At 54.0% G+C, this 13,811-nt stretch overlaps 1 protein-coding gene across 8 annotated transcripts in view; it reads left to right on the forward strand.

Moving 5' to 3' along the window:
- Positions 1-13,811, forward strand: part of FOXP4 (forkhead box P4) — a 51,432-nt gene that overhangs the window by 10,256 nt on the left and 27,365 nt on the right. For all 8 annotated transcript variants that reach the window (XM_046005283.1, XM_046005282.1, XM_046005278.1 and 5 more), the window contains exon 2: positions 8,708-8,948. In XM_046005283.1, coding sequence (XP_045861239.1) covers positions 8,724-8,948 — 225 coding nt within the window. In that variant the 5' untranslated portion in view covers positions 8,708-8,723. The remainder of the gene's footprint in view (positions 1-8,707; positions 8,949-13,811) is intronic.

Consider the following 13,811-nt stretch of genomic DNA (forward strand, 5'->3'; position numbering starts at 1 on the left):
CCCACAAGCCTGCTGTGTACCCTCTAAACTGACCCAGGTTTGACAGGGTCTGTAGTGTTGCTTTTTGAAAGTATGCAGGATCTGAGAATCTTCTGGAAACAGACCTGAGGAGAATGGAGGGAAAATGCTAAAAAGGTGAGGGGCTCATGAGTCCTCGAGGATGTGGGTACATTGCCAAATGGAGGATAAAATTGGTACGAATTTTATGGACATCAATAAGGGAATAAATGTATTAACAGCCTTAAAATTACATGGTTCGAAAAAAAAAAATGGTTCTACCTAAACATGTATCTTAAGCAAATAGTTAGAAAGGTCGAGTATTGCTTTCCTATAAGGGTATTTATTGCACCATCGTAGTTAAAAAAAAAAAAGGTAATAGTCTGGATGTCCAACTCCAGGGGATTGGTTAAATAAATTCTGGAATATGCAGCCCATTTGAGCAACTACGTGACCACTAAAAACTGTTGCTTAAAATATTTGATGTCATGTGGAAATGGTTATGATAGTAAGTGGTGAGTGGAAAAATAAGAAAGTTCAAACCACGTACAGATGATGACCCCAATTTCACTTTTTAAATGTTTATATGCCGAAGAGAGCGAAAATTAACGGACTGGAAGGGGGTGGATCCCAAAGGCTAGCTTTACAGGTGGCACAATTATGGGATTACTTTTTTTTCTTTATACTTTTTTTTTCCTCTTCAAAATTTTCTACCAAGGTGTCTGTTACTTTTAAGATTAAAAAATGGAGTTACTGGGGCGCCTGGGTGGCTCAGCGGGTTAAAGCCTCTGCCTTCGGCTCAGGTCATGATCCCAGGGTTCTGGGATCGAGCCCCGCATCGGGCTCTCTGCTTGGCTGGGAGCCTGCTTCCTCCTCTCTCTCTCTCTGCCTGCCTCTCTGCCTACTTGCCTACTTGTAATCTCTATCTGTCAAATAAATAAATCTTAAAAAAAAAAATGGAGTTACTTGAAACTTGGGAGAGAACTTGAAGCAGCACAGGATGGTGGTTCACCTTCCAAGTCAGGGACTTATTGCCACCTTCTGTTTATTTATTTATTTTTAAATGATGCTATTTATTTATGTGAGAGACCGGAGAGCGCATGTGTTCCTGGGGGCAGAGGGAGAAGCAGGCTCCCCACTGAGCAAGGAGCCCCACACAGCTCCAACCCCGGACCCTGAGATCCTGACCTGAGCCGAAGGCAGATGCTTAACTGACTGAGTCACCCAGGCATCCTCGTTGCCACCTTTTAGAAAGGCAGGTCCTCACCCTGCCACTTGCCCTAAGTTCCTCAGGCCCTGAAATTTTGTGTGGAAAGGTCTTGAATGGTCCCTAACATTGGGGCATGTGGCTGCTAATGTGTCATTTCGGGAGACTCTTGGGAGTACAGAGGGAAGCCTAGAGTGCCTGCCTCTAACCCACACAAAGGAGAGTCCCAAAGCACAGGGACAACATGGGCTTAGAGAGGGATTAAGCTTTTTCTGGAACTCAAGAGAGCCCCATCTTCCTGGGGCAAGACACTGTAGGCGTAATCAGAAAGCCAGATATGATGTGACTCACATCACCCTGCTCTGGTTTAGGGACTCATTTTGGAGCTAGAGACATCCTAACCCATGGGTCCTGCCTCACTTTTCTGCAAATGCTGAACCAAGGGCTGTAATGAGAGGATAATAGGATCACAAACCCTAGCCCACTCAGAGTTGAGGTGTAGCAGGACTTTCTGGGCCCCCGTAATCATAGTAACCGCCCTTCTCTGAATGGCTTTTTCATGCAGTGTATTCTGTTTGCTATCACAGCAGCCCTGTTTGCAGTCACGGCAACCCTGAAGGGAAGGTTTATTGGTATTAGTCCCATAAGACAAATAAGGTCACCAAGGCTCAGTCTGGTGACCTCACTGCTCAGTGCTCTCCATACAGAGATAAGAGACCAGAAATTGGTCCGCAGGTAGGATGGCAAATGAGTGTGGCTGCCTAAGGAGGGCCAGGGCCAAAAATGGTTGCTGCCCAAACACTTGCCTCTTCTGGTAGCCTGAGTCCATGTTCCTTTGGGGCCTCAGCTGAATGAGGGAGAGGGGATCCCCACGCCTTTGGAGGACAGGTTGGGAAGCATTCTTCTGTTACTTGTGATGTCGGTGCTTATTGCTCTGGAAAGCCCTCTGCTTTATGTCCCTGACACAGGTAAGATCTGATAGCAGGACAGCTAGAAAGATAGGGAAAGAAAATAGGAAATATAATGCGTCTTCGTGCTCTGTTCTCTCTGGCACCCACATCTTTTTATGGAATCTAGCAATGTGTCCATTTCAAAGACTTTTAGCTCTGGAAAAGTCCGAAAGCAGCAACCTCTCATAAAATAAGGGCCTTTGCCTGTGCTGTTTGCCCTGAATTCAATGTACATTTTACCTGGCCAGCATCTAATCACCTTTCATCTCTGAACATAAATGCCATTTCCTCGAAAAGAAGGCCTTCCCTGCACTCCCACCCCTACCCCCCATTAAGTTAGAGTCCCCTGCTTATTCCCTGTACTCACATTTGATGGAACCTACTTTATGTGAACTTATCTACTTATTTGTGTCCTTATTTATCATCTGCCTCCCCTCACGGGAACCATGAGCTCCAGCACATTAGGGCCTGTGCCCTATTCTGCTCGGGTCTGCGCACACACACAGCCTGGCACACTGTACATGCTTAAGTTTCCGGGCGACCAGTGAATGGATGAGGGTCACTGCTGTTGCTGTACGCTCTTGGCTGCCCACTGGAGGAGAGAGAAGCATGACTTTGTTCACGGCCAGAACTCTACAGTGGCTAAATTTTCAAAAAAGACAATGCCAGATTTACCCAGTAAAAAGGGGTTGGGGTGAACAGGACTCCCCTATTATTATAAATTACCCTCAAAGTATCTAGGGCACTGCTGCACTGGTTTGTTCAAGATTTGGAAACCAGCAGAGGGTAGGGAGCAAATTCCGGTGTCTTGCAGTCTTGCAAGATAGATCCTCAAGGTTTGTGTCTCTTTTTTTTTTTAAGATATTTTTTATTTATTTGACAGAGAGATCACAAAAAGACAGAGAGGCAGGCAGAGAGACAGAGGGGGAAGCAGGCTCCCTGCTGAGCAGAGAGCCTGATGCCGGGGCTCGATCCCAGGACCCTGAGATCATGACCTAGGCCAAAGGCAGAGGCTTAACCCACTGAGCCACCCAGGCGCCCCCCTGTTATCTGTCTTAATCAGGCACTAAATCCATGTTGAATGAATAAATGGTCTTGGACATGGATCATCTCATTTTGGCCACGAGGCAGCTCATAAACTAAAGTCAGTGGTCATCACTGAGGAGACCTGTGGTCTTGGATGAGCAGCACTAACATCACTTGGGAACTTTTTAGAAAAGAAGATTCTCAGACCTACTGAATCAGAAACTCCAGGCCTCAGGCCCAGCAGTCTGTGTTCGGACAAGCCCTCCGAGGGCATTCTGATGTATTCAAGTTTGAGATCCTCTGGCTTAAGGTTTCGGCCCATTTTGTTCTCCCTTTTTTTTTTTTAAGATTTTATTTATTTATTTGACAGACGGAGATCATAAGCAGGCAGAGAAGCAGGCAGAGAGAGAGGAGGAAGCAGGCTCCCTGCAGAGCAGAGAGCCCAATGCGGGGCTTGATCCCAGGACCCTGAGATCATGACCTGAGCCGAAGGCAGAGGTTTAACCCACTGAGCCACCCAGGCGCCCTTTGTTCTCCCTTTGACAAAAGCTTCATCTGTCTTTCTTTGCAGTCGGCTTCCTGAGCTTTCTTGGAAGTCGACAGGGCTATACATTATAAATAGATAATCTAGTTTCCCCCATCATGCGGAGGAGAAAAGGGGATAATGAACTTGGGCCCAAATGCCCCGGCAAGTTGGTGACAGACTGGGGGGGGGCTAGATGCCACGTTTCCCAACTTTAAGGCTCAGGTTCTCAGCTCTCTCCCCGACCGAGATTGTGGGTTTGCGGAGGGCTGGAAACTGTGACTACTTGTTTCAACTTGAACCACCACCCTTGCTGCGGGTGCGGGTTACCTGTGGTCACGCCCCCAAGGGCCTTGCTCTGGTTAGAGCTGGGGTGCGGCAGCTGTCCAGCTGCGGCGCGCACACGTGTGCGCTAGGGGCTGCCCCGCCCCCCCCCCCCCCCCCGCGGGTAAACTCCGGGCATCCATCAGTCTGTTAATTGCGCTAATTAGAGATCGCGGAGGTGTTAATTGGAAAACCCTGGTATTGTGCCTGTTTGGGGAAGAAAACGTCAATAAAAATTAATTGATGAGTTGGCAGGGCGGGCGGCGCGGGTTCACGGCGAGGCGCAGGGTGTCGTGGCAAATGTTACGGCTCAGATTAAGCGATTGTTAATTAAAAAGCTACGGTAATTAATACTCCCTACACCATATGTGCCCGCGGAAAAGGCACAAAGGTTTCTCGGCGTGTGGGGCTCCCCGCCCCTCTTCCTCTCACGCAAAACACCCTAGTCCTTGGGTTCTCCTTTTAGCCTCAAGATGGGTAGATCTCGTCACTTCTGCCCTGGGAGGGGACCAGACCGACCAGGAAAGCTACTAGGAGGCGTCCCCTGTGGCATGCCCACCAGGGTTCTTCGAAGGGCCAGGAGCCTCAGGGGAAGTGGGAGCCCCCGGTGGCCCCACAGCTTCCCCCAGAGCGGAAGAGGAGGCTGTGGCTTTGACCCAGCTTCCTTCCTTTCTTTCGAAGGCGTCTGTGGGACCTTTGGGGCCTGGTGCAAGGCTCTGAGGTGCCCTGACTCCCCGAGGGGTTCCCTGAGAGATGGGAGACTGGGGACCTGCCTAAAGATGGGACTAGAGCCCCGAGAGAAATCCTTGACCACCTAAAACAATTCGGCCTCAGACACTTTCATTTGTCCCCAAGATGTAGAAGAGGGGTCAGGAAAGGCTGGGGTGGGTGCGGGATGAGGGCCTCAATTTTAGCGAATCCTAGAAAGACTTAATTCCCCGCTCCTGACATGCTGTATAAAGGAAGAAAGACCAGCCAGGTGACTTGGGCAAGGGGTAGTGACTTGCCCAAAGTCACACAGCTGGCCCTTGAAACCAGATGGTCTCTTTCCTGGAGCTCTCTTCTTCTTCAGGTGCCAGCTGCTCTTTTCTGGGGAAATGGGTGACTGGGGGAGGAGTGTGTGGTGAGAGGGGGAGGGGCAGGAGTGAAGGGAGGAGGAAGCTCTTGGAGGGTGCCCCTCTAGCCCTGTCCCATAGGAAGCAGCTAAGGTCCACATAAGATGGATCCCTTGGGCAAGGGACCACAGCCGTGACTCTGATGGGCCATCAGGGGCTCCAGCTGGCCACTAGAACACTGTGGCTTCATGTGCACATGCTGGACTTGGGAGTTTTACTCCTGGAACTTTCCAAGACCGAAAAGACTTCCAGGACCACCCCTTCATGTAGAGATGGGGAAACAGGCCCAAAGGAGGCAGCTGGTTGTGGCTGAGCCCAGGCCCCTGCCTTTTCCTAGCCAGAGTCCAGGTTCTCAGGGCACTGCTATCAAGGCCTGCATCCAACACCACCAACTTCCCCCACCCCCTGGGCCTGCCTGCTTCAGCCCCCAGAGCCTGCACACCCAGAAGGCAGAGGACACCCCATTGCCATCGCAACACCCAGTGGAGAGATGGGCAGGAGGCGTGAGGCTGCTGGTGTGCTCATCCTCAGAGGGCAGATGTCCCAGGGCAGGGAAGGTGAGGGTATGGAGATGCCTGGGAACACATGCAGGTTTGGGTGCGTGTTGGTGGGCGGGTGGGAGCAACGAAGGAGGTGAAAGCCCCAGGAGAGGGCAGAGCGTGCCACATGGGAATTAATGCCATTCATACACCCTGCGGAAATGACTTTTCAAATGCATATAATCTCAAGCATGCAAATGAGAGGCTTGCTTCACCCTGTTTAATATGAATGATCGGCCCTTGAATAGCTATTATTACACGCCACATTGCAGCAATTATGTTGTACACTGGGTGTCGCTCTGTACCCCCCCCATAAAAAGACAGAAAAGAAAGGGGCACCTCTGTTTGCAGCCTCATTCCTTTCTTCTCCCTTTTTCCAAACTTGCTGTCTGATCTACAACTTTATGGTGTGTGTGTGAGTGTTGGAAGGGGAGGCACTCTCCCTTACTCCAGGGAAGGAACTGCTGGATTCTCTTTCCTTTCTCCTGTGCACACACAGGCAACCCCTGAGGCTCTGGTCTTTGTCCCCTGGGGCCCAGGAGTTCTCAGATCTCAGAGAAGCTAGACTTGGAATCAAGGCAGGCAGCTGCTCTCCACCCCCAGCAGGGGCCAGGGTTGGGGGAGAGGGAGCAGAGTGGGCCCCTGCTATCTCCCCATCCCCCTTATGTGTAGCTAGGCCCCAGGCCTGAGTGGGGGAAGGTGCTCTGTAGGCCACTGCCAGGGATCAGGGTGGGTGGCTTGGAGGAGGGGGCTGGGGCCCTGTGCTCTGACGAGTGGAGGATGGCGCCCACCCCATTCATCATTTGGCAGCCACTGGCCCTCGGGCTGACATGGCCATTAAGGCCTGGGCCCAAGTGCTCAATCTCTTCCGAACCATCACCCCCAACCTCACCCTCGCCCTGGCCCACCTCCTCTTGGAACTCAGGAGTGGGAGCAGCAGTTGGGGGGTGGGCAGTGAGGGGACAAGCCCTTGGAAACACACAGACATGCACAAACATGGGATACCCTAGCAGCATACGGTCACCCAGGAGGCCACACAGATCAATCCATTACGACAAAGATACCTAGAGTCACAGACGGAGAGGGGCACAGGAGCAGCGATGTGGCCCATGTGACCGTTGGGCTCCCCATGGACCCTTAACACCTCTCTGTCTCCCTCATGCGCCCCCAGACCCTCACACTCCTCCCAACAGAAACAGCAAGTGGCCCAGCCAAGGCAGGGGAAAGAGTTCTTCCGGAGTGAAGGGAGAGAATTTCCCCGGCAGGAGGGAGATGCTCTTGGGAGCGGCCACCTTGGGGAAGGACCTAGGGAAATGATCCAGCCTCTCTGGTCTGTTCGTCCACTGCCTGTTGGGAGACCCTGCGATCCTGGGTCTGCCTAGGCCAAAAGGGAATCAGAAAGGGAAGAAAGAGTGAACACTGGCTATCTTCCATAGGTCCCTTGATCTCTGCGTGATTTGGGCCAAGTCTTGGGCCTCCCAAAGCCTCAGAGTCCTCACCCTTACAAATAAGGCAGGTGGAGAAGGCATAGATCAGAGCTTACCTGCTGCAAGGTGGTTTTACACGCGCTGTTTTGCTTACTCCTCGCAGGACCCCAAGAGGCTAAGATTAACTGCTTCTACTGACAAGGAAACCAAAGTTTGGGGAGGGTTTTTTTTTTTTAAGTTAATTTATTTAAATAATCTCTGCACCCAATATGGGGCTCATACTCATGACCCAGAGATCAAAAGTCACATGCTCTTCTGACTGAGCCAGCCAGATGCCCTGAGGTTTAGGGGGTTTAAGACTCTGTCAAAGATCAGTGGTGGGTATCAGCCAGGTCCCTTTTGACTGCAATGCATGTTCCTCTCAAGGGGCTGTGGCTTCGGGGATAGCTGGGAAATGGGGACACTCCAGACTTGGGGAGCAGCTGGGTATACTAAAGGCCCCCATTTGCATCACAGTGTGTGTGTTTGTTTGTGTGTATGTGTGTGTGCACACATACACACCCATCTCCCCTCTTCCCCCCAGCAGGTGTTGGACCCTCCTTGAGTGATACCTTTGACCGTTCCAAACATACCCTCTCTTTCTGGGAATGCTTCCACCCCTGGAGAAGCAGCTGGGGAGGGCACAAGATTCAGGCCTTGACCCTTTGCCCTGAACTGTCTGGACCCTCAGTTTTTCCATCTGTAAAATCAGGATGATAATAACTATCTCTCACCATCCTTGTGAGAAGGAATCATGGTGCTAATAGAAATAGTAAATGTTATGGAGTGTCTGCTTTTGGCCAGGGCTTTAGAATGGCAGGTCAGAGAAGTGGAACCACTGGCTGCCTTCACCACCCAGGTCCAGGCCCAGTTGAGTGGCTCCCAGTAGGTGCTGGGCAAAGGGCAATCACATTTGTGGGACAAATGTAGATTAGAGCCTTTCTGGGTCCTAGGGGAGGAGACCCTATAAGGAGGCCCTGCCCTGGGGAAGTCTCTGTCTGTGGGGAACACACACAGAGGTCATTACTGGTGGGGGTGGGGCTCCGCAATATGGTTGGTCCCAGTGAATAGCTCTTCCGTGCTTTGATATCCTAGCGGGATGATATTCTAGCGGCACTCTAGCTTCCCCAACGTCCTAGCCTGGAGGGAGAGGCCAATATGAGGCGTGGGGTGGGGGTGATGGGTGAGGGGGATTCCCTACCTTACCCTCCCCAGGAGCAAGGGTGAAGACATCACCTCCTCCTCTTCCCGGCCAGTCTCCTGGAAGTCCGGAAAATGCAGGGGAGGAGGGCAGTGGGGCGGCCTCAGCTTCAGTCTGGAGCTGCCCCTTCCCCCAGCCTAGGGAAAGGATGACATCGGGAGGGGGCCGCACCCCGAAAGGGGTCCTAGGAGCCCCTTCGAGGAAGTTAAGGAGGAAAACATGCCCTAGGATTGGGGGACAGGGGGCAGTTATGCGGTGGTGTGTTGTTTGGGGGTCGAGGGGCTTCGGTGGCTGCCCCGGGTAGCCCGCGTCCCGGTTTGAGCCTCAGCCCCTCCCCCATGTCTCTCCTCCCCCTCCAGGTCCCGCTAGAGCGACATGATGGTGGAATCCGCCTCGGAGACAATCAGATCGGCTCCCTCTGGCCAGAATGGCGTGGGCAGCATCTCCGGGCAGGCCGATGGCGGCAGCGGCGGCGGCGGCGGCGGTGGGGCCGGAGCGGCGGGCGCTGGCGGAGGCGGCCCGGGCAGGGACTCAGCGGCGGGCGCAGACAGCAACGGCGAGATGAGCCCAGCAGAGCTGCTGCACTTCCAGCAGCAACAGGTAGGAGAGGGCGCCCCTCCTCGGCAACCCGGAGGAGCAGAGGGGCTCGGCCGGGCCACTTCCCACTCTTTTCCTGGCGACATGGGTCCCAGGCTTCCTGCCAAGCAGCCTCACTTGTAACCCTCTTGAAAAGATCCAGCCTCCAGGGACTCCCTCTGCGCCCTCCCACACCAGTGGCCATCCACAGGCAGGGGGAGAGCGGCGCTCCCAGGAGAGAGAAGTGGGACCCAGGAGGCCCAGAGGTCAGGAAGCTTGGACCCGTCTCAGAAATGTCCACAAAGACAGAGAGACTCCTGGAGAAGAGCGTGAGAACGTGCGTTTGCGCTCTCCTCCTGCACATTGGCTAAGTGAACAGGGTTGCCGGAGGAAGACCCCTCTCTAGGGTACATGTTCCATGGAGGAAGGGGCTGTGTATACTGGGGTATCTTCACTTTCTTTGTACTGTAAAATCTCCCTCACCGCCTTCGCTGCCTGGGCCCCTAATCCAAGCTGTGAAGAAATTAAGCTTCCAGGCACCAGAGTCCAAAGCAGCTAGGAAAAGGCCAAGAGCAGGAGGCAACGGCAAGCCTCCATTTTTAGGGGTCAGGCTGGCAATCCCTATCTGCCTCCCCCTTCCCTTTCTCCCCCCTCCACCATTCCACCCTGAACTGCAGAGTTCAGGAGTTCAAGACCAGCCACTAAAGTATGAGAGGCCCTGGGGTGGGGAGCCTGGTTGGTGATGACAGAGCAGGGGCCCCAGGTCCTGGCCCCACAGCCCCACCCCTGGAAAAAGGGAGAATCATGCTTGACAAGTTCAGGAGAACCGGCCCAGCCAGCCTTGGCCTTGGGATTCTCCTCCTCTTGTTTGATTGCTCCTTTGAGCTCACTGCTGGCACTGCCCCTTGGGGGCTCTGCTGGGAACAGATGTGTCCCCACCCACATCCCCACCCCTGCCTCAAATGCGCAGAGATGTGTATTCCCACCTTGCCCTGGTGTTCTGTCCCAGGCTCAACGTGGGGCTCCTCCCCCAACTCCATAAGCCCTTCAGGGACCCTTTCCCACCACTCTCTGTGGAGTGGAGGTCAGACTGGGAGCTGCACCATCCTGGTCAGCCACCATTAACACAGAAACTGAACCAACCCGGGTTAAGTCCCAGCCAGCCCCTTCACCAGCTGTGCAGCCTTGGCCGGGTCCTGGGCCCCACCCTGAGCCCTGGCCTCCTGGATGCCTAAAGCATAGGATTTTTAGGATCAGGTGCGATTTGAGCGTGAAGTCTCTGCACAAACCGAGTGGCCCATGTAGATGCTGACAGAATTGAGGACTTGAGAAATCACTTCCTCTTACAGACCGTGGAGACCCGTCACCTTCCCCTGGGGAGATAGCCCTTGGGAGTTTGCTGGCATCTCCCAAGGCTTGCTAACAGGCAGGATCTCTGGGGAAGAGACCCGAGTTTGTGACATCTACTGGGGACAGAAGGTCAAAGGGCCAAATCTGACCCTTATGAAAATAATAACAAGACATACCCCACCAGAAATCTCCAAGGCCACCCATTTTTTTATAACCCCCTCTTCCCTTCCCCCACCTCCGTGCACACAGGGCTAGGAAAGGTTTTGAATGTGGTGGGGGATGGGACAGACTCAGGGGAACTACTGACACTGGAAAGTGTCTTTTAAACAGTTATTTCAGCTGCAGGGTGAACACAGATTATCTGTAAACTGGGGACGTGTGGGCTGGGGAGAGACAGAACTTTCTGTACTGGTCAGGTTTCTTCACTCTGCATCGCACACAAGCCATGTTTTGCCATCTATATTCCACGTTCAGGTTATTCCTGTTTGTTTTGGGGAGTATCCCAAAGTCCTGGAAAATCCTCTATCTGTTTCACAAATAAACTGGGGTGGAGATTTGGAGGCAGGCGGAGGGCTGTTTTAGCCGTTTGGGCTCACTATGGGCCTGGGGCCTGGGTCCAAGGGAAATAGACTTAAAAAAGTTCTGTTGGCTCCGAACTCTGAAAGAACCCCACAAAACTAAAATGATAAGTTTTTTCAATTAACAGGAAAGTCTGTGGCCCGTCCTTCTAGCCCCAGCCTATGAGCCAGGCTTTGGGGGAAGTTTCAGGGGTAACGCTTTCTGGTACCCCCCCCCAAACAACAAATGTTCCTGACAATTGGTGGGGTAGATTAACTGTAGAAAAGAAAGCCTGACCCAGTGGGTTCCTCATTCCTCTGCTGGGCCTCAACCAGGAAGCCCTTTGAGGACAAACAAACCAATAACCTTGCCTCCGTTTGGTGCTTTGGGTCTTTCTCATACATGGGCCACTTAATCACCGTGCCAGCCCTGGGATGTGGGTGTTATGATTCCCCTTCTGCAGATCAGGGGACACTGACTGGGCTTGGTGACATGGGGACAGCTGCAACTAGAGCTCAGCACAGCCTCCTTTTGGCTGATCCCCGGTCACACAGTCCCCTATGGGCAGTGGAGGGAGTGAGGCCTGGAACATAGTAGGTGCTAAATAAACGACCATTGCTGAGCGCCTGAGAGCATTCCATCCCCAGCCCTAAAAGCTCTTAGACAAACGAAGACAACACAGCCTGCAGGCTCTAAGTTGCCACACTCCAGAGGAGGGAGGTCGAGGGCAGGTGTGCAGGCTGTGAGCTGTTCCCATTCCTCCTCCTCAGGCCTCCTTGTGCCTCCAAGCCCCTCTCCCTCTTTCTGTCTGCTGGTCTCTGTGCCTCCACTCTGGATAAACAAGCCCTGGAAATGCAGGCTTGGCCTTTGGGAGTAATGAGTTGACAGAGGGGAGGGAGATAAACAGGGCGAGTCAGAAGTCAGTCCAGTGACAGGACTGGAGGCTGAGACAAACAGTGCTGAAGAGGGCAGCCGCATCACTTTGGAACAAGAGCAGGCACCGTTTCCATGCAACAGCAGGCCGGGAGCTTGTTCAAACAGAGGCTGGGGATGGGGGTCGGGGGCCACATGGCTGGGCTGCCAGGCCCTGTCTGACTAGAGAGAGGGTTCCCCAGCTAGCTGCCCCCTTCTCTCAGCAGCCAAGGCCCCGGCCTCCGCCTCTCAAGCCCCTGTCTGCTGAGTGGCAGAGCCCCACCACCTCCACGCTGTCCTTAGGGCTTGCACCGGCTCTCCAGTCTCACCCCCTTACGGGGAACCAACTGTGGGAAGGCTCTCAGTGCAGGGGGCCTGGGAGTGTGCATTCATTCAGCAAACATGCCTGGAGCCTTATTTACACCGGGCTCCCTGCTGGCCAGCTGGAGCGGATGACCCCAGCTGCTATTCAAGAATACCCTGGACCCAGGAGACACGCCAGCTGTGTACCCATCCCCTTCCTTCACCCAGCAAAGTCTCCTTCCTCATTGCTCCTTCTGCCCCTGTTTTCCCTCTGAGGGTTTTTTTACTTTGAAGGTTGTTCTTACATCTCACCCTAATCTGATTTCACCTGGATGAAATGTCCCCAGGACGAGGGTTCCCCAGGGACAGCACAGAAACCCTTTGGGCTCTGACGGGGAGCAGTGAGGGTTGGGACAAGTGTGGGAGGTGGCAGGCCTCAAGAGGCCTTGGGGCCGTGGCCTGGCCGCCCTGGCCCAGGGAGGCTGGGAGGGCTGGGCCGGCGGGGTGGGGACTGCCAGAGCTGTTGGCGGCTGCGCTGAAAGGCGTCCTGGGCCTCTGGAGCCTGCACTTCCATTGTCCTCTGGTTTCGGGGGTGACAGGTCAGTGAGGGTCACAGGAGGGTTGCCTAGTGTCTGGGAACTCCCACCGCAGTTGCTGTGACAACCGGGGCCAAATCCCACCCTGTTCACATCCTGAGAGGACATTCAAAGGGGTTGGGGGGCTCTGCACATTAATGGGCTTTTAACTCACCCCCTCCTAAGAGATGGGGGGGATGTCAGGGCACGGAGGAACAGAAGAATGGAAGACATTTTTGTTCCCCTCCTGCGTCTGGCCCTCCTCTGCCCAAGCTACCTAGGGGGACGGGGTGGGAAGGGAGGCTTATGGGATGAATTAGCACACATACCCCCACATCACACACACTGTCAACAGTGGTCTCTAGTCCTCAGGTCAGGGGCCCATTTCTCCTTGGGACTCGTGCCCCCAGACCCCACTTACTCCTCCTCTCCAGTCTCACACCTTCTGTACTCTGCTCTTTTCTTTCAGTTAGGATGACACTCTCCCCAGGAGGTGCTGGGGACCTGGAGGGAGAATGGGGGCCCCAGCTCCCCGGAGGGGAGACTTAGGAACCTGTCTGTGAAGCCCTTGACTTCCACAGCTGCAGCATAGAGCGGACTTGCCTCCACCAGGACATAGAGGGCTGGGAAGAAGGCCGCCACCCGGGTCATAGGGCTTGTGGGGGGAGAAGTCCTTAACTCCCCACCTCTTGTCCCAGTCCTGGGTTGCTAAGCTGAAGGCCACCCTTGTTTTATGTGTCTGCGTCAGGGCAGAGGCGGGTGGGAAAGGCAGAGGAGAGGCTCTGGGCCCAGGAAAAGGAACCCCCAGGGTCTTGCTTTGCTGGGACTAGGAGGGAGCCAGCCCACCTTACCCCCAGCCTTCCCTTCTGGTATGGAATTCTGACACTCTCTCTGTCTCCCACCCCCTTTTTATGCCAGGGTTCTTGTGGGTACATCGGGAGCTTGGGGACAGGGGAGAATTTGGGGGAGGGGTGCCTGAATGTTTCCTCTTCTGAGTGTGAAAGGTTAAAGTGGGGAGGGCCACCCCTCAGCGGGTCAGTCTGAGCAGCCCCAGGGGGATTCCTTGGGAAGGGGCTTGCCTGCCCCCACATGCACCGCTCTGTGTCCCCCACGCCCCGCTCTGTGTCCCACACTTGAGTCTCCTGCGAAAGCACTAACGTCAGGGTCGTGACTGGGCTCACAGTGGCTC

Source organism: Meles meles, chromosome 5, assembly GCF_922984935.1.
Source record: "Meles meles chromosome 5, mMelMel3.1 paternal haplotype, whole genome shotgun sequence".
Lineage (NCBI taxonomy): Eukaryota > Metazoa > Chordata > Mammalia > Carnivora > Mustelidae > Meles > Meles meles.